At 39.3% G+C, this 26,240-nt stretch overlaps 3 protein-coding genes across 3 annotated transcripts; 2 read left to right on the top strand and 1 right to left on the bottom strand.

Annotated features, from left to right (window-relative positions):
- Nucleotides 1-15: 15 nt before the first annotated feature.
- LOC115758418 lies at nucleotides 16-1,953 on the top strand. The gene is made up of 3 exons (XM_030699066.1): nucleotides 16-393; nucleotides 811-1,085; nucleotides 1,144-1,953. The coding sequence occupies exons 1-3, from the start codon at nucleotides 39-41 to the stop codon at nucleotides 1,798-1,800; spliced, it is 1,287 nt and encodes a 428-aa protein (XP_030554926.1). The 5' UTR covers nucleotides 16-38; the 3' UTR covers nucleotides 1,801-1,953.
- A 96-nt stretch (nucleotides 1,954-2,049) lies between these two features.
- Nucleotides 2,050-3,799, top strand: LOC115758419. The gene is made up of 3 exons (XM_030699067.1): nucleotides 2,050-2,370; nucleotides 2,543-2,811; nucleotides 2,874-3,799. Exons 1-3 carry the CDS (start codon nucleotides 2,052-2,054, stop codon nucleotides 3,537-3,539), a joined length of 1,254 nt encoding a protein of 417 aa, XP_030554927.1. The 5' UTR covers nucleotides 2,050-2,051; the 3' UTR covers nucleotides 3,540-3,799.
- Nucleotides 3,800-3,908: 109 nt separating this feature from the next.
- Nucleotides 3,909-19,818, bottom strand: LOC115758417. The gene is made up of 10 exons (XM_030699065.1): nucleotides 19,389-19,818; nucleotides 17,252-17,397; nucleotides 16,996-17,190; nucleotides 16,838-16,929; nucleotides 16,629-16,763; nucleotides 15,535-15,689; nucleotides 15,309-15,476; nucleotides 5,147-5,648; nucleotides 4,777-4,875; nucleotides 3,909-4,715 (listed from the first exon to the last, which is right to left on the bottom strand). Exons 1-10 carry the CDS (start codon nucleotides 19,400-19,402, stop codon nucleotides 4,191-4,193), a joined length of 2,031 nt encoding a protein of 676 aa, XP_030554925.1. The 5' UTR covers nucleotides 19,403-19,818; the 3' UTR covers nucleotides 3,909-4,190.
- Between the last annotated feature and the right edge of the window lie 6,422 nt (nucleotides 19,819-26,240).

Here is a 26,240-nt window from a genome sequence, read left to right as displayed (position 1 = left end):
GTTTTTCGCTGTGGACGTAAATTTAAAAATATTTGATCATGAGCGAAGATATCTACAATCCCGTGCTGACGCGTGCCAATCGCCTGGAACTGTTTACGGTGGACGAATGCGAGAACATACTGAAAGCTGTGCTGGAGGATAAGAATGAAAATGGGAGCCTAAAGAAATTTGAAATTTTGCCAGCCATAGAGAATATGGGCTTCCTAGGAGAATATTATCATCTAATACTCAGCTATCTATTGGAAAATGAGTCAGAGCAGCGCACAATGCGCCTCTTTGTCAAATCTGTGGCATACGAGAATGCAAATATGTCCTACTACGAGGAAAAGTCCAGTATTATTAAAAAGGAGGCTAAGCTCTATGGATTGCTGCTGAATGAACTGAAAAATTTGTGTAAGTCTTAATTTATAAGTACTCTTGGTCAGTTGGTATACTCAAAATCTAGTCTAATCGCTTCATAAAGCACAATCCCTAGTTATTCTTTTTTAATTATTGATAACAATTTATGGCAATACAATTATCGGACGAAATGGGATTACTTTATTATATTTCTTTTGTATAAAATAGATTTGCCGAAAATAGATTTATTCTGTTTAATCTTGCATCTTATCAATTGAAACAATTACAAGTTTTATTATGTTTTTCATACCTTATCAAAACTTGAACATTGACGAAAATTTATCAGGCATTTAATTTCTTTTATAAAAATTTTACTTTGTATTTCAAAAAGATTAAGAAAGTGCTCCAATTACAGTTATCTATGTCATAGATCCCATTTAATTTACATTTCTTATTATTAATCCCAATTAGCTGCTCATGTGTGGTGTGCCAAGTGCTATTTCACCCGGGATGATCTGTTCGTAATGCAAAATATTGAGGATCTGGGCTACAGATCGCTGCCCTCGAAGACGCGCTTCCTAAGCGAACAGGAGCTGCGACCCATGATCAAGGCATTGGCTACCCTACATGCCAGCAGCGTGGCCTATGAGCGACGCCATCGGCTGACCATTGGCGTGGTATTCAGGGAGTGGCTGCTGGAGAAGTCCATCGATCCTGATATTGTCTGGTGGACGACCGGCTTAAAGGTGACATTTGGGCGCATACACAAAAGACTTTATGGCAATACAATTTTTGCATTTGCAGGCTGTGCTGGCTGTTGCTGCTGCACATCCCCAGGTGCGTAAGGATGCAGCTGCTCAGGATTATATTGCCAATGAGTTGCCACGTTGCCTGGATCGAGTCTATTTCATGGCAAATCCTTCGCCCGTGCATCGTAATGTTTTCCTGCACCGTGACGCCTGGGGCGGAAATGTGTTCTATCACAAGGAACATCCCCAGGATGTAGGCTGTGTGCTGGTGGACTTTCAGCTGTGCCGCTATGCACCGCCAGCTGTGGACCTGCTCATGGCCAGTTACCTTAATGTGGAGCCGGCGCAGCGCAAGCAGATGATGGAGCGCATAACTGGCTACTATTATGAGCACTTGGTAGCAGAGCTAACAGTCATGGATATCGATGCGCAGCGGGAGCAGCTCAGTCGAGCTGACTTCGACCAATCCCTACAGGACTTTGCTCTCTTTGGTGCCACCTACAACTGCATAGCCGCGACCATACTGCGACTCCCCGAAAACTATCTGAAGAAGCTCAAGGATGAACAGCCCATGGAATTTCATCGTTTCTGTAATGTGGATCGTACCCAAGCGGTGCTCAGATTAATGGACGAACATGAGGATTTCAGATGTTATATATATGACTGCATCGAGGATTTATTGGAGCTGACATACTATAAACAAGTCAAGTGAAATGGCCCTGTCTTATCTTCACTCTTTACACAATGCTCACCTGGTAACACACATCTTATCAGCTCCGAAAGTTTTTGCTTCCAGATTATCTTAGCACTGATATGAAACAAAAATTTGTAGGTGTGTTAGAAAAATAAAAGAATTATATGATAACTTCTGATATATTCTTTACAAAGATGAACGGTTTTTGGAAGTTTGAAAAGATTGTGAAATCTCGGTTCTCTTTAGTATGGATCTAACTGCCAGCATTAATGGAACTGCTCAGCTTGGAGGAATGTCGTCTGATAGCATTACGTACGCTTCATCTGAAAACAGACGATGATAATTTGGTTTTATTGGAGCGACATCTTGATGCGGGCTCGAACGATCTAATGGGCTACATGGGCGAGTACTATAAGCTGCGCTTGGAATTGGAAGACACAAAAACTAACTCCAAGCATCACTTGCAATACTTTGTAAAGAGTATACCCTACAAAAATCCACCACAAAGAGCCGAATGTGAACGAAAAGGAGTCTTTCGTAAAGAAACGAATATCTACAGGCAATTGTTGCCCAACATACAGAGATATGGTGGGTTTATATTTAGTTTGTAAACTAAGTCGTAAGCCAGGTGTTTATCTCACGGCTTAATTAAAATTGGTTACTGTCGATTATTTAGTATCATTAGTTAGGCTAGACCAAGTTATCTCTAAAATCCAGGAGTTTTTTATTCAATATAAATATTCCATAATTTTTTTCTTAGCGAGCCGCAAGCTCTTTCCGCAGTGTTATTACAGTCGAGACGACATAATGGTGCTGGAGGATCTCACCTTGCAGTATCGGCATCTCAAGCCCACGGAGTGTTACTCCTTTGAACATTATAAGTTGGTGCTGGAGCATCTGGCAGCTCTGCATGCGGCAAGCATTGCCTGGGAGGAGGCTGAACAATTTTATATTGGCGATCGCTACAAAAAAGTGTTCAACGAACTGCTTATGAACATGCAAAACGAGTGGTTTATCACAGGATTGAAGGTGCGCAATCCATATAACTAAACCTTAAAAATTAACCTTATATAAAAGATATTTCAAAACAGGGAATCGTTTTCCTAGCTGCACGACATGAGAAATATCAAACAGACAAAGCCCAAAGATTCATCAAGGAAGAACTTTACCAGCTGCTGACCAAATCGGAACATCTAGTAGAACCTTCTAAGACCATTCGAAATGTGCTCTGTCATCGTGATACTTGGGATCGGAATATACTGTTTGGTTTTGCCAACGAGGATGACTGCTTGCCCAGCTCCTGTTGCATTGTGGACTTCCAGTTGACCGAGTATTGCTCCCCCACATTGGATGTGCTCTTCGTGCTCTATATACTTGTTCCGTCGGCCAGGCAGAGACGTGAGATTTATGAGCCGGCACTGGAGTATTATTATGATTGTCTTCATTCCGAATTTGTGCGACTCGGCCTGCCCACTGGTCTGATTAGCAGGGAGAACTTTATGAAGGATTGCCAACGCACCCGCCTGTTTGGTCTGATAGTTAAAGCCTTAACCGAGCCACAGACAAAGATGTCGGCAAGCATATCCAACAAACTGCGGGCGGATGAACCAGAGAAATTTGACTCTTACCTCAACTGTGACCGTAGCGAAATGTATCTGAGAGTGATGCAGATGCAGCCGGACTACGAGCAGACGATAATGCAGCCCATCGAGGAGCTAGTTGATTATCTGATGGAGCACGAGCATCTAGATGTTTAAGTGAATACGTTTAATCGTGTGCTCTTAATAACTCTTATTGACATCTGTGAGCACTATAATCAAAACTCTTGTTAGTATTCAAACATTCGTATATCTGTAAAATATGTTAGATGCTCTGAGATTTTGATTTTGACCGAGTTATGGATGTGGGTAATTTTAACCTATGTGCATAGGATATGAGTGTCCCATTTTATATGAATTTTGACCAAGACTAATGTTGCCAGATTTAGAAATCAACTTCATCCAAATGGCTAAAGCTGAATCAATTATAATATAACCCACATAGAGCATTTATATATTAATCGCCCTTTTCTAAATTTGAGTACATTTCCGTACAGCTATTTGGACATGCGTTATTTATTAGAAACTAGAAACATATAGATTTGTTTGTATATAATAGACTCTAGCTAGAATGATGGCATACATAAATATATAAATTTATAGTTTGTATAATACTAGCTTCAAGCAAGATTCGTCATTGATAATCCGCATTCTAATAGTTAAAAGCCTAGCTACATTAAAAAGGCGTCACACAAAGGCTGCCAGCTAGTCAGTCCAGCAATCCTCATTGGCATCATCCTCATCGTAGTCGCGCACATTGAAGTCCTCGTGAAACAGATCCTCGCCCTCCTCTTCGGAGGACTCCGACTGTCATCTGATGCCGCTGACGCGTTGCGGCAAGCTAATCACACCCTTGGGCGGACGCGGCATCCTAATGCTGGTGGCTGCAACCGCTGCCGCCGATGTCGATGCCTTGCCGGAAACACTGGGAATGAGCTGGGCATTCAATATGGTTGTCTGATCGAAGCAGTTGCAGCAATATTTATCACAGCGCATCAGCAGAATGAGTCCGCCGAGCAGCCAGACGAGCACGCCAGGCCAGGAGTGGACCGCACAGGCCGAGAAGAAGACAACGCTCAGCAGCAGGCACATGGCGCACAGCACGGGACTCACATTGATCACGCTGCCCGTGTACTGCGGTATGATGCCCATCATAATGGCCACAATAAAGACGCCAATTGCGCCGGTGAATGCGGCAGGTGCCCAGCGCAGCACCAGGCCAGCCACACACAGGGCGATACCCAATCCGATGACGACAATCGCAAAAATTGTCACCCTCCACGAGCTGACGGTGGGCACCCGAACGCTTCGCTCCAGCGGGCCAGCTGTGGTCACCTGAAAGCAAGGCAGAGTTCCAGTTTGGTTTGAGCGAAGGTAGAGCATATAGTTAACTTACCTTTACCTTCTGACGATACTCATCAACTATAGCATCGATGTCCGTTGAGGTATCCGAATCGCTTTTGTCGAACTTATCAGGATACTCAAAGTCAGATGGCTGTCGGAATAGAGTTTGAAAATTATTAGAGAAGATTTAGGAAATTGTAATATTATGGACTAAGTAAAAGGCTCGAACTGTGAGAATCACACAATATAAATGAGATGTTGTTAAAAGATGATGTCAACCATGGTTCTAATCCCGATTGTAAAATAAAGAAAGAAATGTCAATTGATTCGTATCCTGTATCCTATCCCAGTTTGGGACATAAGAATAACGACAATATTTGACATTGTTGCTTTAGGGAGCGAATATTCAGCTATACACTCACCGGTGGCTCGCTATCTGACAATATGGTAGACTCCACATCTCTGCCCTCGCGCTGAGGGCAGGGCGACGTTGGTTCGCCCAGCAGTAGCCATTCCTTTTCGACCTCTGGCTTATTGCGCTGCTTATTCTTCGGCTTCTTCAGGCCCCTCTGTTTGGGCAAGCCAATGTTCCAGAGACTGCGCTTCACGCGACTGGAACTGGCCGTGGCGGCGCTGCTGCTGCTGCTGCTCTTGGCTATGGGCGCCGTGGAGAGGCGACTGTAGGAGAGGGAGGACTCGCTGCTGCTGGGCTGCATGAACTTGGGGCGATACGGGATGTATAACAAGTAGAAGGCACGCAGAAAAACGGCCGTTAGATGACTGGCCGCCAGGCAGTAGCTGAGATGCTGCAAGGGACAGGCGAAGGCCAACATGGCGCACAGGCTGCCCGCTATGAAGACGGCCAGAACAGGATTGCCGCTGTCCGAGCTCTCGTAACTGATTTGCTTGCTGAGAATGCGCCACTTGTAGTGGCTGCTTTGCACTCCCCAAACGAATCTGCTTGTTGATCAGCTGCTCTAGTTTAGTTACTGCTTTACCGACCGCGCTGGAAGCCAATTCTTCGTTTATTGCACAGCTGAGGGCATGCGCAACCGAATAGGGCGAATAGAGAGGAAAAAGGTGATAAGATCAGGCCATAGTACCGTTTTAAAATATAATCGCGTGATGTAGAGCTTTTGAAAGCTTCCTTATTTTTTTTGTCGTTGGGAAGTAGTAAAGGTTAAAAGTACAGCTCAGCATGTCAGATATATTTGAAGCGCGTGCGAGTTAAGTTCATAACATTTTTTCTTTCTTTGCAAATAATTTTTTTGCAAAGACATCAACGACCAAGGCTGCAATTGTAGTACAGTTTGGAAGTGTTCTTTTGGTACGCTAATAGAAACCAAAAACCTTCATAACAACTCGACCCACTAACCTAATTGTGATTCGGGGTGACCCTTAAAGAAAAGGTATTTATATGTGCTAGTGTTGAGACTTGGAACTAATTAAGGCTTCCACAGTTTCCGTGCCTGCTCAGTTGACTAGATTTAGACGTACTAGTCGGCACTACCAGAGGGGGAGATCGGACCAGACAAGGGCAACACCAAGAGCACGTGTCGCACTTAGCAACCCAGCAGAACCAATTTTGTTGCTATTTTACTTATCAGCCGCTGTCTTGCGAAGAACAACATCTGGCATAGCCTCGGAAAACGGCGTCAAGCGGGTGAAACGCTTACTATTTATGCAGCACCATCGGGACCGCATGCACTAAGCATATAGTGTAACCTGCAGAGAGTAACAAAGGAGCCGAGTCTGTATTACTTTTGGTGTACCCCTTTCGCTTGCTTAGCAGCATTGCCATATAATTCCATTAATTGTTTAACGTTGCCAAGATGGACGGCTAATAGATCCTTAGTTTTAATTTTTATTTCCTTTAATTTTTTTCTTTCTTTTACTAATTTCTTTAAAACAAAATGTGCAATGAATATGCCTAAATAAGTTAAAGCGAGAGGAAATTCCTACACCACCGACCTTGACCGTTGCTCATATATATATATATATATATATATATATATACATGTGTTTATATACTTATAACTTTCTTTTGTAATATTTAGCAACAGCGATCATAATCGTCGTATACATTGGGCCCAACGTCTGCTTCGAAGGATATCGCGTGAGTAAGAGTTTAAACCAATGCCTATAGATATATGTAATTATATACACACATGAACATTTAAATGCAGTTAATTTAGCAAGACGGTAAATTAATTACTATCCGTCAAGTCTCAAGATAATGTTGGTGAATTTCTCCTTCCCCTTAATTTCGTTATGGGATTTAAACTAGTTATTGCACATTCATCATATTAACTTTGGATTCAAATTTTGTTTGGAAACTGTATATTTTTTTTGTAAATAGAGTTATACTCACCTTGCTATTAATTGGCAACAAATTGAACAATGCGTGAATAAACGAATTATATTAGCTTATATGATATGATATCCTAATTCCATAATTAATTGTTTTATCTGTCAAGTACCCATGTTAGCCGCTTGCAATTTATAGTGATGGTTTAAGAACCTGAAATAGGGACAAGCATCCACATTCCATTTTTTTTTTTGCTTGTCAAGGTAGGGAGGGTAAAGAGAAAGAGAGACGATCAACACCTTAGTTCTCTCACTTACGCGAAATTGAATAGTTTGAATTTGGGTGTTCGGTCGGGACACATTAATGGTACCCATACTAGAATCCGGTTTTTTTTTGTTTCAATGGATTTACTTAAATCAATAAGTTTTTTTTTATTTTTTTTGATCGCACTTAAACTATGTGTTTATGGTAAGTGCAAAAGGGAAAGGAAAAAACCCCGACCAGTCCGACGAGCTATTGTCCGAGTATTAGCAAGAAGTGCGAACCTCCAATCCCTATGCACCCGGTTAGGCAACAGCCACGGCCGTTTGTTTTTATTTTTGGTAGATGGCCAAACGAAAGGCAAAAACTGAACCCGAACCATCCCCACCATCACATATATGGCGCCCAACACGTGGGACCCTAGCAAGAACGTAAAACTTTTACTTCTTGCGTAAGCACGACTAACACCTAGTGCACAACAATCCCCAATCGAAACTCGAAGTTATACCATATCAATTACTACCTATTATTTTTTAATTACCTGTTAGGCCCCTTTCTCGGGAAAATACGTTGTGTTCAGACAGTAGTTAGTTGTAGGAATTTGCGATTGTAATTCAGGCATTGCTGGATTAGTCGACCACAATTAATTACTAGTACTTTAAGCAGCGGGTAAGATCGGAAAAGAGGGAATAATAATCAAATTTGGGTTAATTGTTTCAAGGACTATTTGGAATTACAACAAACTGGAAATATTTCGGATGTTGTCTAGTAGTCCATGAGCAGTAAAAATCCAAATCAGAAATAGACTCCAGTAAAATAAATAGCACAAATTCAACTACTCAGGTTTGCTTAAGGATTGTAAGCAATAACGTGTGGGAAAAAGACAGATAGAATAAATAACCAAGACTTAATAATACAAGTCCTATTTAGTTTTCCTTTTGTTGTTTGGAAACAAGCGAAAGTTTGCATTCATTATGGCAGTGAGACGAAGCACAGAGAGCATAGTTGCAGCGATTAACGCGCAAGATCCATTTTGTGGCATTTGCCATGAGCAATTGCAAGCAGAACAGCTATCTGCGACTACTCCTTGTCAACACCGTTTTCACGACGTTTGCATAAGCAATACACTAAAGACAACCCCAAAATGTCCAGTATGTGAGGCAGATTGCAACCCAGGGCAACTAATATTTATGAACAATACACTGGCAGCGGAGTTACACTCAGCTGGTAATGCTGAAACAGACGAAACTCTATCGCGAAATACTCTACCTTGCCAAGATGGTTCGACTACTACAGGTATCAGGAGAGGTCAGCGATTCGGAAAAGGGCGAGGAGCCACGCCCAAGCGAAGTATGCAAACTAGGTCTATGAATCGAAATCATAGAGAATATTTAGGTAGTTGCATGTCTTTAGGCAGCAACGGAAATAAGTCAGTGGACAATGGTCCAAATGTAGAGACAATTACCTATATCAACGAAGCTCTACAATCTCAGCAAAGGACTTTAATAGCAGAACTCAAAAACGTTATTAAAGCTTCTGTTGAACAATCACTGCAAGAGAAGTTAGCAACATTAAATGTACGAAGTGAGCAAGCTGAATCAACACGCTCTAGATTAGTTCAGTCTCCAAGGGGATTAGGTGCTGATACTCTCCCTAATAGTGCCCAGAACTCTGACATACCCCTTGACTGCGGACCATACAGCCCCAGAGGTAGCAATCGATCAAACTCAAGTTTGAGTTCAGAAAAAGCAGCTAGCATTATGCAAACCTGGCGACTTAAATTTGACGGTTCGAAAGACTCTATGCAGATAGATGAATTCTTGTATCGAATTCGTTCATTAACGGCTCAAAATTTGAACGGCGACTATAGGCTGCTTTGTGACAATCTTCATTTACTTTTCTTCGGGAAAGCCAATGATTGGTTTTGGAGCTTCCACAAGAAAAACCCACAGTATACCTGGTTGGCTTTCTGTACGGATTTCCGACTTAGATTCGAGGACGTTAAAGACGACTTTGACTTGTGGGAACTAATTAGGAAAAGACGCCAGAAAGATCAGGAGACATTTGATGATTTTCAATCAGCGATTGAAGGCCTGGTTAGCCAATTATCTAACGAAATAAGCGAAGACAAGCTTGTTGACCTATTAAAACGCAATGCGAGAACAGCGCTCAGGTACGAACTATTGCATTTGAAGATTAGAACTCGAGCAGAATTAAGAGAGGAAGTTAAGAAACATGAAAGTTTCTGTAGAGAAACTGGCTCGTTTCCCAATCGAACCAAATACGGTAGAGGTAATGTCTCTGAGTTACTGGAAAATAATGATATAGAAGATAATATTTCAGAAATACAGAACAAGAAAATAGTGTGCTGGAATTGCGATAAAGTGGGACACCGATTCGATGACTGCATGGGAGAAAGGCGTATATTCTGCTACGGTTGCGGTGCTAAAAATACTTTTAAACCCAATTGTAGCAAATGCAATCTTTTGGGAAACCGGAAGCGGGATGCGCAGACCAACACCAGTTTGACGCATCCCACAAAAGAATAAAGTCCTTGCCAGAAATACAGTCATATGGTAGTTTGGAGCAATCAACTCCAAATACTATATTTACAACTTATATGGCAAATACATGTTCAGTCGCCGAGACTGCAACTCAAACTGATATTGAAAATAAGTACGTACCGTACCATATTAGAGTAAAACACTATCTTGACACACGAAGACGAATTTTTAGCAGCATAGAACCCATCGAATTTCTCAGTCGGCCAAAACGCTCTACTGTTCGACTTAGGAAATTCTGGAAAAATATTAAAAGTCTTCGTAAGAAGCTCGTTCAATCAGTGTTTATGAGCTCAGATAACCGCTTGTACACTGAGTTAAGCCTAGAGGGAGAAAAATATGTAGCATTATTAGATTCCGGAGCGACGATTAGTTGCCTCGGTAATGTTGCAGCTAAGTCACTGTTGTCACATCCCAAAGCGCGCAAATGCTCTGGATCAATCCGAACAGCTAACAACGCTATTTGCCCAGTGGTAGGCAAACTGACACTTAAAGTTGAATTTCGAAAACAAGTGCATAATGTTGATTTTTATGTTATACCCGATTTGAAACAAGATGTTTACTTAGGCATAAATTTTTGGCAGGACTTTGGACTGTTAACGAATTTAATTCGTCCTGATGAGTCCGTAAATGAATTAGACAACAGTAACGAACAGGATATCCAGGAAACAGCGAAAATGCATCAGCTAACCGCTGAAGAAAAGTCACGATTAAATTCGATCATTTCTAATTTCTATTCTTATGAAAAGGAAGGATTAGGACGCACTGAGTTAATCGAACATCGCATTGAAATAGATAATGTGACCCCCGTCAAACAAAGACATTGGCCTATTTCGCCAGCCGTTGAAAAGCTAATGTTTGACGAGATCGAGAAAATGCTAGCTTTAGATATAATAGAGGTATCGCATAGCCCCTGGAGCAGCAACTGCGTCCTTGTGCAAAGAAAGGATAAAAACAGGCTGTGTCTAGATTCTCGAGTCATAAATAAGTACACTCGTAAAGATGCGTACCCTCTACCCCATATCGACGGAATTCTTAGTCGTCTGCCGCCGGCTAAATATATAACGGGCCTCGATATGAAGCACGCATTCTGGCAGATACCCCTAGAAGAAAAATCACGTCAGTATACCGCTTTTACAGTCCCTAATCGTCCATTATTTCAATACAAAGTAATGCCGTTTGGATTGTGTAACGCTCCTCAAACGCTTTGTAGACTAATGGAACGCGTGATACCAGCCCATTTGCGGACCCGCGTATTTGTCTACTTAGATGATTTACTTCTGCTATCAGAGGACTTCGATTCGCATATGTTGCTTTTGCAGGAAGTAGCGCTGCACTTGCGTAAAGCGAACTTGACAATCAACATCGCAAAATCAAAATTTTGTATGCGGGAAATTAAATATTTGGGCTTTATAATTGGGTATGGTCAACTAAAGACGGACCCTAGCAAAATACAAGCTATTAACGAATTCCCTGTACCAAAAAGTGTAAAACAACTGAGACGTTTTCTTGGACTCGCTGGATGGTACAGACGTTTCGTTAATCATTATGCAACAGTTAGCTTTCCGCTTACAGAGTTGCTAAAGAAATCGAAAGTATTGAAATGGAACACTGATGCTGATTCCGCTTTCAACACCTTAAAAACACTTTTAACTTCTGCACCTGTATTGGCTACACCCGACTTCTCAAAACCTTTTAGATTAGTTTGCGATGCTAGCACAACTGGTTTAGGATGCGTTCTAGCTCAACTAAATGAACAGGAAGAGGAGGCTCCAATAGCATACATGTCAGAGAAACTGTCAAAGGCCCAACGGAATTATAGTGTGACCGATCTGGAATGCTTAGCCGTAATAAGAGGTATTTTTAAATTTAGAGCGTATATAGAAGGACAGGACTTCGAAGTAATAACTGATCATGCTTCCTTACAATGGCTCATGAGACAGAAGGATCTCAGAGGACGTCAAGGTAGATGGGTGATCAAATTACAGGGCTTCAAGTTTAAAGTCTCGCATCGTAGCGGTACACAAAATGTTGTCGCTGATGCGCTATCGCGTCAAAATGAGACAGAGCTTGCGGAATTCGAGGAGCAAGGTCCCATAGTTGACCTGTCTTCACCCGAATTCAAATCGCCAAACTATCTGGATCTGATAGACAGTATTTCTTCTAACCAATCCAGATTACCGGATTTACAGATAATCGACGGTTTTATATATAAACGTACTGAGCCAGCGACGGGATATAGCATTCAGGAGAAACAATCCTGGAAACTCTGGATACCTTCGTCTCTCACCCTACAAGTGATAGAGAGAGCCCACAATCCCCCTAACGCTGCACACAGTGGCATCGGAAAAACAATAGAGAAACTCAAGAGATACTTGTTTTGGCCAAAAATGTCGGCCCAAATTCATGAATATATAGTCAATTGTAAAGTTTGTCGGCAAACGAAAAGCCCCAATGTAGTGTTGAGACCTCCAATGGGCAAGCCTATGACGTCAGAACGGCCATTTCAGAAGCTCTACATGGATCTTCTAGGGCCATATCCTCGGTCCAAGAACGGCAATATAGGTCTCCTGATGGTTGTAGACCATAATACTAAATTTCATTTTATGTGGCCTCTTCGCGCGTTTACTACCAACAAAATTATCGACTATCTAGAAAACACACTGTTTTGCACTTTCGGCGTGCCAGAAACTATTCTGACCGACAATGGCTCTCAGTTCATTTCTAGTGTCTTTAAAGCTTTTCTTACCCGGTATGGAATCATCCACATTCGAACGGCAATATACTCGCCACAAAGTAATGCGAGTGAGCGAGTAAATAGATCAGTATTAGCGGCTATTAGAGCCTATATCGGAAAAGATCATTCAAATTGGGATAAAAAGCTGTACGCCATTTGTGCTGCCTTGAGAGCCAGCGTTCACCAAAGTACAGGGTACTCTCCATATTTTTTTAGCGTTTGGACAGAATATGATGTTAAACGGTAAAGACTATGACTTGCTAAAGCGACTTAACCTCTTGTCCGAAGACACTGCTATTGAGAGGCCCACAGCCTTACAAGTAATCCGTCAGATAGCTAAAGACAATGTAGCTCAGTCACATAATAGAAATGCTAAGATATATAATTTGCGCAGCCGAAACATAAGTCTTACTGCCGGTACGAAAGTCTTCGCCCGCAATTTTTGTCAGAGTAACGCGCAAAAGAAGTTTAGTTCTAAGCTTGCACCAGTTTTCATTCCGGCGATTGTTGTACAAAAAGTCAGCCCAGCCTACTATCAACTAGCTAATGAAACAGGTAAATGCATCGGTACTTTTCATCTCAAAGATATACAAACTAGTAACAAGTTCTAACTCAACAGTTATTATAGTTATTTCAGTTTATGTCCCGCTAGCAAGTAGCGCTGCATAAACTGTGGTGTAGTGGCTGCTTTGCACTCCCCAAACGAATCTGCTTGTTGATCAGCTGCTCTAGTTTAGTTACTGCTTTACCGACCGCGCTGGAAGCCAATTCTTCGTTTATTGCACAGCTGAGGGCATGCGCAACCGAATAGGGCGAATAGAGAGGAAAAAGGTGATAAGATCAGGCCATAGTACCGTTTTAAAATATAATCGCGTGATGTAGAGCTTTTGAAAGCTTCCTTATTTTTTTTGTCGTTGGGAAGTAGTAAAGGTTAAAAGTACAGCTCAGCATGTCAGATATATTTGAAGCGCGTGCGAGTTAAGTTCATAACATTTTTTCTTTCTTTGCAAATAATTTTTTTGCAAAGACATCAACGACCAAGGCTGCAATTGTAGTACAGTTTGGAAGTGTTCTTTTGGTACGCTAATAGAAACCAAAAACCTTCATAACAACTCGACCCACTAACCTAATTGTGATTCGGGGTGACCCTTAAAGAAAAGGTATTTATATGTGCTAGTGTTGAGACTTGGAACTAATTAAGGCTTCCACAGTTTCCGTGCCTGCTCAGTTGACTAGATTTAGACGTACTAGTCGGCACTACCAGAGGGGGAGATCGGACCAGACAAGGGCAACACCAAGAGCACGTGTCGCACTTAGCAACCCAGCAGAACCAATTTTGTTGCTATTTTACTTATCAGCCGCTGTCTTGCGAAGAACAACATCTGGCATAGCCTCGGAAAACGGCGTCAAGCGGGTGAAACGCTTACTATTTATGCAGCACCATCGGGACCGCATGCACTAAGCATATAGTGTAACCTGCAGAGAGTAACAAAGGAGCCGAGTCTGTATTACTTTTGGTGTACCCCTTTCGCTTGCTTAGCAGCATTGCCATATAATTCCATTAATTGTTTAACGTTGCCAAGATGGACGGCTAATAGATCCTTAGTTTTAATTTTTATTTCCTTTAATTTTTTTCTTTCTTTTACTAATTTCTTTAAAACAAAATGTGCAATGAATATGCCTAAATAAGTTAAAGCGAGAGGAAATTCCTACACCACCGACCTTGACCGTTGCTCATATATATATATATATATATATATATATATACATGTGTTTATATACTTATAACTTTCTTTTGTAATATTTAGCAACAGCGATCATAATCGTCGTATACATTGGGCCCAACGTCTGCTTCGAAGGATATCGCGTGAGTAAGAGTTTAAACCAATGCCTATAGATATATGTAATTATATACACACATGAACATTTAAATGCAGTTAATTTAGCAAGACGGTAAATTAATTACTATCCGTCAAGTCTCAAGATAATGTTGGTGAATTTCTCCTTCCCCTTAATTTCGTTATGGGATTTAAACTAGTTATTGCACATTCATCATATTAACTTTGGATTCAAATTTTGTTTGGAAACTGTATATTTTTTTTGTAAATAGAGTTATACTCACCTTGCTATTAATTGGCAACAAATTGAACAATGCGTGAATAAACGAATTATATTAGCTTATATGATATGATATCCTAATTCCATAATTAATTGTTTTATCTGTCAAGTACCCATGTTAGCCGCTTGCAATTTATAGTGATGGTTTAAGAACCTGAAATAGGGACAAGCATCCACATTCCATTTTTTTTTTGCTTGTCAAGGTAGGGAGGGTAAAGAGAAAGAGAGACGATCAACACCTTAGTTCTCTCACTTACGCGAAATTGAATAGTTTGAATTTGGGTGTTCGGTCGGGACACATTAATGGTACCCATACTAGAATCCGGTTTTTTTTTGTTTCAATGGATTTACTTAAATCAATAAGTTTTTTTTTATTTTTTTTGATCGCACTTAAACTATGTGTTTATGGTAAGTGCAAAAGGGAAAGGAAAAAACCCCGACCAGTCCGACGAGCTATTGTCCGAGTATTAGCAAGAAGTGCGAACCTCCAATCCCTATGCACCCGGTTAGGCAACAGCCACGGCCGTTTGTTTTTATTTTTGGTAGATGGCCAAACGAAAGGCAAAAACTGAACCCGAACCATGCCCACCATTACACACTCGGAGGTGGCCAGACGCACCACGATGCCATATAGTTCGGGAAAGATTTCTAGAAACGCCGCCGAGCTGGTCAACAGCAACATGCAAGCAGAGGCAGGCACCAGCTTATGGAAGCCACTGTCATCCAATATGTTGAAGAGCGGCACGGCCACATAATCTTCCCGGGTTCTGTTTGTAAGGCAAACAAGGGGTTATCTTTCTTTTATTTGATTGACGTATAACTCACTTGAAATGCAGCACTGTGGACAGACAAATGGCGGTCAGCAGCAACGAAATGCACACCAGAGCTACGACCATGAACGCCGTGATGCGACCACCGCGATGCTGCTGAGGGTAAACGCTGGGAAACGCATAGGTTAGCAATGCGGTCGTCAAGAGGAACTGTAAAGAGAGAGATAAAGAAAGGTAAATGAGAAATCAATTGTGGTAATGAGGAAGATATATGGAGAGGGAGGGAGTGATGGGTGCGCGGGAACAAAAAGTAAAATTGTGGCCTATTATCAATCCTATGCTGTGTCTCATGTCTAAAGAAAAGTTTCTAGGCTATATATACTTTACACTATTGCTGAATACTGTACAATAGTGGAAAATTTATTCAATAATATAGTCTCGTGGAAAAATGTATAAACCTAAGGCAACACTATAGAGCTAAAGATCTATGTTGTGTCAACCAACATCTCGTTTAACATAGCCTAAGTTGACATAACATAACCCAAAACATCCTAACTTTACATAAACTAACATAACCTTACTTAACATAAATTAACGAACATAGCCTACCTTTATACTAAAAACAACCAAACGGGGTTCCTCATTCTGAAGAGTTTACTTCTGTTTATTCCTTAAATATTTCGCATGATCTACATATTCAGTTGAATAAACTAAATTAAAAGGACTTTTCAGGAGCTAGAAAAGAATATATCATACCCATAGGAGAGAGATAGACAGAGAGAGGGAGAGAGAGTCCACTGTTTACGAATTTTTATGCCAAAAATAATTATACTAACTCACAAAAACAAAACAAGACTCTAATCCTTTTAAACACCACAAACAACTCTGCAGAGTAGAGGATCCGCTGCACAAAAAACGTAGGATGCCGTGTCATAATCAAAAGCTTACATCCTGCGGCTTCAATTGCCGCCAGTCACGAAAGCCGCCGGCGGCAATGCGGCTAAAAATCGATAAAAAAAAAAACAAAAAGACTACAGAAAGGGCGCAAAGTGCACTGACCTAAAAACACGCCCATTAGCGAACTATCAGAGACTGACTATGAATGGGGGGCGGAGCGCGCGGGTCGAATGTAGGGATTGATCCACTTACGCTGCTAATGCCGTTTGGCTGAAAGTAGTTCTCCGACCAGGCCAGAAAATCGCCACGCCACCAGCCGACAGCGCTGAGAATTGCATTGAGACCGAACATGCCGAGTGTCATGATGAAGCTGAAGGCCTTCGAGTGCTGCGAAAGAGAAGCAAAAATTAGTTATGCAAAGTAAAGGCTTGTTGCAAGATGCAGTTGCAGGTGGAACGCACCTCGAGACCCAGCATGAACATGCCAGTGACCAGAAAGACAACGGCCACACCAAGCACATCCGGCCAAGGTTCATTGGCGGGTGAATTGCGGCCTAAAATTAGGCAACAAAATTGGTTAAGCGCGCTACAGTGCAGGCAGAAATATTGTGCACACATACCAAGTATAAGTATTCTGGCCAAGCCGCCCGTCATGGCATCCAGACAGGCGCTCAGAGTGCGAGCGAGCGCCGCACAGGCGCACATGGCCGTCAGTGCATCCATCCAGGTGGCCAGAAATAGGCAGCCAAAGTCAAATTTGTTTGTGGCCCGCACATAGGGCATTTGCAGGCTGCGCAGACTCGACTTGCAGCGCGCTGTTTAGCACAAGAGTTAGTTATAAAATGTGTAGAAAAGCAACGCCTGGCTGCTACTCACCTGCCATAGTGCCATAAATGGTGGCCAGCACTGTGCCAAAGACCAGACCCGGGGCGGCAGCCTCATTATAGGCTATCAGGTAGGTAATTACCGAGGTGCCCAGCGCCAGGCGAGCGCCGCTGCCGCAGCAGAGCGCGTCAAGCAGACTGCGAGCATAAAAAAAAATCACATATTAATTAAATCCCAATGGCAAATATAATTAAAACTTAATGTAATGCTGGTCTGCCAAGCGTCGACACACAAAAAATAAAGGATCAAGCAGGACACTTATTGGCGCCAAGCCGACGAGCTGGCCGCAATGTGGGCGTGGGTTCGGTTTGCTCTCCAGCTGTCGGATGACTCATTTAAAATTCAACTGTTTGGCCTTTGCCCTGCACAGTGTCCTATTTCGTAATTGAAGCCCTGCGCTCCTCCTTTTTGGCCAATTTGCCGTTAACTGTAAGTGTATGCATAATTCGTGCATATTTTAGACGCACGATTATCCCTAATTACATGGAAATTGTCTGGCTAGCTTGAGGCTAGCTGTTGGCAATTTCAAAGGCGCCAGCTAAGTGCGCCAAATGTACTAAATTGGCTAACAAACTGCAGTAATAATAGTTCGAACCCTTTTTACTTAATTTAACTGACTCTTCCCATTTCATTCGAAATGTATCGCATTTTATTTTCATGACTTGCAGTTGCTTTGCACATTTTCATTTCAATTTGTGACACTTGCTCGTCCTATTTATAGCTGGCAGCTAGCTCGAGCACAGCACGAGTAAATAATAATTTGCAAATAAAACACATCCATTCTCAATGGTTCTCATAAATGTCAGAGTCATGTCTGTCTGTCTGTCTGTCCGCTGTGTGGCTTGTTGTTTTAGCTGTTTAGTTTGGCAAAGTGCGTGACCAGCCAGCGACATAAACAAGTCGTTGAGGAAACTTTGGACCTAACGAATTTCGATTACCTACATATTACCTGTTACGAATTATATCAGCTAGGAACAGTTAATTATTTTTACCAATGTTAATTGAGGTTGCAATTTTGGGTAAACCAAAATACAGCAGAAAAGTTAAAGTTCAACAAAGATGAGTTTTAGAAAGATGTATAAATAAATAATAAAATATAAATGATAAATGATAAATAAAATCTAACACTTTTGGGCATTTGAAAACTAACTAAAGCTCAGATGACAAATTAAAATTATAAGCTGCCATCTAAAAAACTTAGTTGTATGCAAAATTTAAAAACACTGAAACAAATATTCAAAAGTTGAATACAATTTTCATGCTAAGTAAAAATTGTGCTGATCAGACGATTTACTTAAAAATAAAAAAAATAGAAAACAAAAAAAAACGAAAAAAAAAATAAAAAGGGTGTTGCAGCATAAAAAGTTGTATACTATATTATTTTATATTATATATAATAATATTCTAATTGTTTAAAATATTACAAGCTATACAATATTTTCATTTGTGTACATAATAATTTGGGGGTTTTTACAAAACATTCAAAACTCATAGCATAATAATATACCTAATTATATTACTTTTATTATTTTTGTATATCCCTTTTTTTTCTATTTATTATATATTATAAAATGATAATCAATTAAAACTATTTTAAACTTTTAAAAGTGTATTTGATTTTTTTTTGTTTTAGTTCAATTCGGTTCAGCTTAAGCTTCGGTTATTCTTAATACTGCCAAGCCGATTTATGGTTTGGTTCATGATAAAAAGGCAAATGGGTTTCCATGATTGAACCGGTTCGAAATTGGTTTTCAGCCTTGATTACACATACGCACTGTTGTAGCGCACACAAAAGCCAAATGAATGAGAAAAGGGCACAAACAGTGCCAGTCAATGCGACGCCGACACAAACAAGGAAAATGGCAACAAAAAAAAACACGAAAAATAAATAAAATAGAGGAAAACAAATGCTAAACAGACAATAGGCGTGTGGGTGGACAGATAGGAAAAACCCAACCAAAGCAATCAAAAATCAATTTATTGATTGCACACAACAAATATATGAAAAAAAAAAAAAAAACAAAACATAATATGAACGTCATATGCATGTTGGCCCAAACGGCTTGACCATGAATGCAAGATATGACCAATCTCTGGGGTGCTGCATGGTTGGTGGGTGTTGGCCTACCTGGCGCTCGACATGGTTGGACGCTCCTCTCTCTATGTGTGTGTGTGTGTGTGTGTGTGTTGTCTGCCTTCTGTTAGCTGTTTTGTTGACTGCGGGTTACGTTTGCTGGCTTTCTGCCAGCCAGAAGCTCAGTGGTTGGATTTTATTTGTATTTGACATTTATTGCTAATTGCATATTTATTTCGCGCAGTGCATTGCAAACTTCTCGATCGTTCAACAATTAATTGAATGTTTTTTAAGAACTGTTGCGATTGAGTCTCCGCGAGTTTATGTCACTTGTGGCTTGGCATTGCCTTCAATTAGCCACGTCGACGTGGCTAGCGACGCCTTGACGCGTAACAGCTCGCACAATGGGCCAAAAACGTTGCCAACTATTTCGTTATGGCCCGCACTCAGTACGTTTAAATGCCTGACAAAATATTTAACGTAGCGCTCACTCAAATTGTCCGCAATTGACTGAGTGCTCACTCGAAGCTTTTCCTTTTGCGTGAAAAGCGAAAGCTCTTCTACACCATTTTCTGAGCACAACGTGCGGCTCCTGCGCACTGACGATTGTTTACGTTTGCAATTGGTTGCACCGCTGTTTGCTCTCTGCCTCTTGCTCTTTGCTAGCGGCTAACGGCAAGCGGCAGCGTCGCATGTGGCACGTAATATGATTCGTGACTTTTGATGTGGCTCAAGTGCGGGGCAAGTGTCATTTATTTGTGCACATAACTGCGCGCCTTTTCATAGAAAAGCTGAGTCAAGAGAATTTTATTCTTGAATGCCCGAAATAATTAAGTGGAAAGTCTTTGACACAGAAATAGTTATATATATATATATATCTTACTCTGCTCTTAAAAATATTTCTGACTGTATATTTAAAAAACCTCTTGTGAATCTAAATAAATTTTTTATTTTTTTATTTTTGTGATGCATTTCGCATCAAAGCTCGTTCATTTGTTTGCAACCGGTTTAATCAACTGCGTACAATAAAAAAATGTTTTTTTATAAAAAAAAAAATTAATAAAAAAAAACTGCACCTCGTTCTATTAGCATAACTTCAGAATCAAAAGACTTGTTTATACTGTATCAAAAGAAGCAGACAGCTCATTGTACTGATAAAAAGTAGATTTGCATATACATTATATAAAAGCAGTTTTATTAAAAATAACATTTGAAAAATTTGTTTAATAAATGCAAAAAAAATATACAAAATATATTGAAATATTCGCTTAGAGCTCTTTCACTAAATGTTCAATTTAGCAAGACTTCGCAAAATTTCATTGGTAAAGGTGGAAAATGGGTAGAAAACATTTATATGCGACTTTTTTATTTCGTATCAAATCGGTCTTAATTTACAAATAGATAAAGTAAGAATAGTTTAAAAAGTAGACGATTTAATACACTTGTAGACATTAGATGCTGAGTTTGGTATAAATATCTTGGAAAACAGAATATTTTTTTAATATATTTATGTTTAGATTATAATACCTTCTACAAGGGTGTAAAAAGGAGATATGTAGGCCAAAAATGAGACATTTCTTTTTGCTTGTCTATTTACTTTTTTTTTTAAGTGGGTAAATTGGATTTGAATGTTAGTAATTAAGTTTATTAACATCCTGTAAAACTGGAGGCACATCAAAAGAAAAAAAAGTTTTCTAAAAGAGTTATTTAAATTTAAGTTCGATTTGACGATTTTACACTTAGGCCATATTTCAGGCTCTTAACTGCTTACATATCATCTGGAAATATAGACTCTTTGGGTAATGGTGACATCAACTTTAGAGGAATGAGCAAATATGATGAGAATACCCATGAATTCGACTAGCACCCACGCACTGTGCTAAGATCAAATCTAAACAAAAAAAAGAATGCAAGAATGTGCTAATCGAAGGCATGTCAAGTGTATATTATTAGAACTATTCGGAGTTCTAGTTGAAGTGGTTTACGATTTCAGGCTGCGAACATTAAACTGGATTGGTCCAGATGAAAACAAGTTTCAGGCGCGACTGCCAGACGGTTGCACCAAATTATGTATTTAACATTCGTATATACTTAACTATATTAAAAAAATACCCCGCGCTGAGGTAAAAACTTTGGACTTGAGCATTTGTATCTTTCAGCTTTGAGTTTGAACTGAGCTTTGAGTTTTAGAGGCTGCGGTCACTTAGCACTCATCAAAGCAACGACTCCAGCAATCGACCTTCCATCCAACTTTAGAGTCATTTTTATTTTTGGTACATTCAGTTACCTGTGAGATATGTGTGTATTGTTTATAGCTCAGCTGTTGTATATTTTTTTTCATTTTATTTGATAACTCAGCCTCAGTTGTCTGTTTGGCCTTTTTACTTATGATTTGCCTACTAATTTAATTAAAAGCACATTTAATGTGCCGCTGTCTCGACCGGCGTTTGGCTCATTGTTAAGGTTGTTCAAGTGGACTTTAAATAGAGCTAAGGCCCATTCGCTGTGACCTATAAATAACTCAACGCTTTGGGCATTTCTTCAATATTTGCCAAAGTCTTGGGCATTTATATGCCCAATTTTAATTATAAAATTTACATCAGTTTTTGCATAATCATTAACAAAGTCGTAAGCACTTACTTGTCTTTTTTTTTTTAATAAATTTCAATATTTTTATATTAAGTATTCATAATAAATATATATTATTTACTGTGGGTTTTTCTTTATAATGTATACAAAATTCTGAATATATTTCATTTAATCATCAATTTTGATACGAACTATATTAGATTATATATTAAGTTATTGTTCCACTCAATTTCGACACGTTTCATATACATTTACATACTTATACAATTCTAATATATATAAATATATATCTTGCACGTGTCATAAGCGTGATATCTAAATCAAAACTCATATGTTGTCTATAATTTACATATTTATGGATGGAAATGTTTGTAGGGCCTATTCAAATTCTGCATTTAGCCATGTAAAGTTTCTTATTAGCCTCAACTTTTGTTGTTTGAATTGGTTGAGTTTTCAACATGATGTTACAAACCAGTGGTGTGTGTAAAAGCTAATCGATAGGGCCTTAAAGAAAAGCCATAATTAAGATTCAATGCCGCTTGCAACACACTCTTTGAGTTAGCTCAATTAAAGTGGGTCAATTTCGGCAGACGGAAGTCGATGACAATTTGGAACCGGAAAGTATTAGTATACTACCACTACAAGGGTATCTAAGCTAAAATATACAAACTTTTTGAAAGATTTGATCTTTGTGTTGTCAGCTGATAGATAAATCTTATGTGAAATAATAATTTAAAGCCAACGAATATAATTCCAAACATAAAAGCTCCAGCTATTATTAGATTAATGATATGTGGGCTTACATAAGGTACTCCTGGCAACAGAATACGTACGATAGACTATCAGCATTGCATAAGATAATAGATAGATGTATTTTTTTTTTCTGAAAAAAATAGATATTAGATGCGTTGCCATACAAAAGTATCTGTAGACATTTATAACAAACTCAATGGACTAGAATTTGTTGAGTGCAAGGAATTAAGCTTTGTTCCATAGTTTATTTTTAAGTATGCTTCATTGATCAGTATAAATAATCTTCAAAATATTAAAATAAGTTGTTCAAAAAAAAAGCAACACATAAATTTTGGCTATCTAAAACGCAATTTTTCAAACGGGTTCCGTTTTGGAAAGTTCATTCAAATTAATTGCTTTATAACATACAAAAATAATGAATTTCAATTAACATGTTGAAAACTTTGTTCATGAATACGATAAATGGAGGTGGATTCTCAAGTTTGGCAACGTTTTGGCCTTGATAGTTTCAAGAATTAGTGCTAAGAAATGGTTAATAAGTTTGGCAGCCAACAATTAGTAAGCTTTTGGTTATTGACGTATCATATAGGAATTACTTTTTTTTTATATTTTTACAAACTCGCCATATAAATCATTATAAAAGACTACGTGCTACGTGGTTCTATTCAAACTATCCAATTAAAAATACATATCATAAAGAATATCAAAAGTATAGTTCAATGTCTAAGCCAAGTTCCAAGTCATCAGCCAATTGCCATCGACGCACATGGCATAAAACACGTTCTATGGAGCCTTAGCCGGAAGTTTTCATAACTCCACGCTTTGCGAACGAGAATTCTTAAAGCTAAAGCTGCGTGTATATATACATTTATATTTGATCGCTCTATGTGTGTGTGTGTGTGTGTGTGTGTGCGAGTGAGGAAGTAAATAGGTTAAAGTTCGGCGATTGGCGCCACCGCTTGAATCTTTGACAAATGGCTGAGTTCAGCAAATTACGCTAATTTCGATATGAGGTTCTAACGGGTTTTGCACGCCCGTCAAGGTTAACCAAATGAATCTTTTACTATTTTCAAAATGATTAGGTTTTTTTTTTGTATGCTGTGGATTAACATATTTTTAGCGCGCGGTCAACAGGGCACGAGGTCAAATTGTTTATGCAATATTTAGAAAAAGGAAATACATTTGTTAGAGAATGTTGTTTTGTTTCCATAGCTAATAAAGCGGAAATTATTAAATAACATAATTAAAATTAGTTAAATTTCATAACAGGTGATTTAACGATAAATGTTTGATGCGCAATTATTTCAATAAACAAAATACCATATAATATTTGCTTTTGCTCATATGGCAACACTGGTAACAGCTGTTTGCCGCTCCGCATATGCTTGCGCTCTCCATTAATCCTGCTCTCTTCTGCGTACGGCCGCTGCCAAAATTAAAAGAAATGTAATCACAGCTGAGCCTTTCATGTTGCCTGCTCTCACGACTGACACTGCCGCTCTTGCTCTTTCACTCTCTCTCTCTCTCTCACTCTGTCTTTCTTTTGGTTTTGTTCTTGTGTTTTGCGCATGCGTCGCAAATGTCAGTTGCGCAGCGAAGTGTCGACAAGAGGACGCTAAAAATAAATAAATATAATCAAATGCAAAAGCAAACCGCATTAATTTGTGTACAAAAGTGAACAATGCAAATTTAAATATTTGATTTATTAATCGCAGTATATTATGAAAAGCCGGCTATCAACATTTATTGCGTGCTTTCAATTGAAGAACGTGTGTGTGTATGTGTGTGTGTGTGCCTGTACTCAGTAAATATTGCGAAACCGAAAGCAAGAGGACTGTCAAATGCCGATACGTAAATTAAGTTCATAATATTGCATAATACATTTGAAGTTTAGAAGTGCGCTCAACAGTCTCCAAATTTCGAGTGGCTCTTATGTATCAAAACGCGACTCTCGAGATTTATGCAACTCACCATGCGGGTCGCAGTTCCCATGCTACCCCCCACCTACACACCCACACACTTGTAATTTTGCATGATCATGCATGCAACTGACCAAAGACTAGACGGCCTTTAAATGTTTTTGGGGTTTCTTGACCCCAGGCAGTCGTTGCAAATTCTTGTTAAAAATGCAAATTAAAAGAGAAAAAACGCACGTAAACAAACCGAATCTTAAAAAAAAGACAAATATTAAATGCAAAATATGTGACGAAATTGACAAGAATTGGTAAAATATCTTATAAAGATACGCAGATTTGCATAACTTGTTTGCACTTGCAAAAGCTTAGGTTGAAAACAAGAACATTGCCTTTAGGCCTTGCTAGCCTAAAAGATATCCTACATGCAATTGTTGGATTCACATATTCATGTGCATATATTATAGAATTCAGAATATTCTGGAGTCCAACTACGTTTTTTATATAATTTAATATTGATTCACTAAGGGTCTCAAAAATACACCCTTGCTTGCAATTATACAGGGTATAAGCTTTCAAACATTCTAAATGCAGACGAGAACTTGACGCCAGCAGACGGAGAAGAAGCAGCACAAAAGAGAAGACAAAAAATACCAACAACAAAGAAAATTAACGCAAGTGCGTCATTTTACTTTCATTTGGCATCTGGTTTGGTCTGCGAAATGCAACTTAAAGCATAAATCAGAATTAGGCCGAAGGAAAGTGAAAAAATATACCGTATGCCAACATGGGCATATTGATAGGACAGCTGGGAAAGTGAAATGCAGGTAAATTAAGCAAATATGCGAGTGAAGTGTTGGAAAGGGCTTAAAACACTTCAAAGCTACAGTTAATTAATTAATTAGACAGCAGCAAGTACATTAAAGAGTAATTTTCTTGGAAAATGCTCAATTTAAGCAATAACAAAGAGGCGAAAGGAAAGTTCAAAAGTTAGCTTAAGCTCTTAACTTAAATTTAAGTAGCATTAAAGAGCGTCCAAAGCTAATTAAAGGAATGAAAATATTAGATTTTTTAAGGTGTATGTTTTGAAATGGTCTAATTAGCGCATCAGTAATGTTTTTTTTTTTATGATTTTCCAACTTTAGTTCAAGATTATTATCCATAAAGATAGCTAATGGCAACAAGGCCCGAAGTTGCAATGAAGCTTGCTAATAAACCACATTTAATTATGATTAATATGTCAATTAATCAGAGCAAGCTAATGAGTTTGCCTTTGGGCGTCCTTCTAATGCAGCTGGTATTAAAATTATTAAAGCTTTCAGCTAGCATAAGTTGCAATTTATTTGTGTGAACAGTGGGCAACAGTTAGGCAAATGACAACATAAAAGTTAGAGCTTTTATTAAATTACACAAACTAAAACGAAATATGCAATTAGTGTAAAGCGTTAAGCGACAGAACGCAGTCGTTGCTGGAAGCTCTGCGTAAAACTGTAGCTTTTTGTTGCTTTTGCTCGAGTCGTGCAAAACAAAAACAAAACGACAACAAAAACAAACAGTTAAAAGCCGCGACTCAAGCTTCGTGACGTCACAGACAGCTAAGCTTCGGTCAGCGTCAAGCGAACGGCGACGGCGGCGTCGACAGCGACAGCGA

This window comes from Drosophila novamexicana, unplaced genomic scaffold (assembly GCF_003285875.2).
Source record: "Drosophila novamexicana strain 15010-1031.04,08,12 unplaced genomic scaffold, DnovRS2.1 tig00000193-arrow-pilon, whole genome shotgun sequence".
In the NCBI taxonomy this organism is placed as follows: domain Eukaryota; kingdom Metazoa; phylum Arthropoda; class Insecta; order Diptera; family Drosophilidae; genus Drosophila; species Drosophila novamexicana.
The sequence above is the reverse complement of the archived record's forward strand: the minus strand, read 5'-3'. Positions and strand labels throughout refer to the sequence as shown.

What these genes read in the sequence shown, in the direction of transcription:
- LOC115758418 (XM_030699066.1), top strand. Translation starts at nt 39, where the DNA reads ATGAGCGAAGATATCTACAATCCCGTGCTGACGCGTGCCAATCGCCTG. An exon ending in GAATGAACTGAAAAATTTGT is followed by an intron (nt 394 to 810) that starts GTAAGTCTTAAT and finishes AATCCCAATTAG; the next exon opens with CTGCTCATGTGTGGTGTGCC. An exon ending in GGTGGACGACCGGCTTAAAG is followed by an intron (nt 1,086 to 1,143) that starts GTGACATTTGGG and finishes TTGCATTTGCAG; the next exon opens with GCTGTGCTGGCTGTTGCTGC.
- LOC115758419 (XM_030699067.1), top strand. Translation starts at nt 2,052, where the DNA reads ATGGAACTGCTCAGCTTGGAGGAATGTCGTCTGATAGCATTACGTACG. An exon ending in GCCCAACATACAGAGATATG is followed by an intron (nt 2,371 to 2,542) that starts GTGGGTTTATAT and finishes TTTTTTTCTTAG; the next exon opens with CGAGCCGCAAGCTCTTTCCG. An exon ending in GGTTTATCACAGGATTGAAG is followed by an intron (nt 2,812 to 2,873) that starts GTGCGCAATCCA and finishes ATTTCAAAACAG; the next exon opens with GGAATCGTTTTCCTAGCTGC.
- LOC115758417 (XM_030699065.1), bottom strand. An exon ending in TGTTCATGCTGGGTCTCGAG is followed by an intron (nt 16,764 to 16,837) that starts GTGCGTTCCACC and finishes TCTCTTTCGCAG; the next exon opens with CACTCGAAGGCCTTCAGCTT. An exon ending in AGTATCGTCAGAAGGTAAAG is followed by an intron (nt 4,716 to 4,776) that starts GTAAGTTAACTA and finishes CCTTGCTTTCAG; the next exon opens with GTGACCACAGCTGGCCCGCT.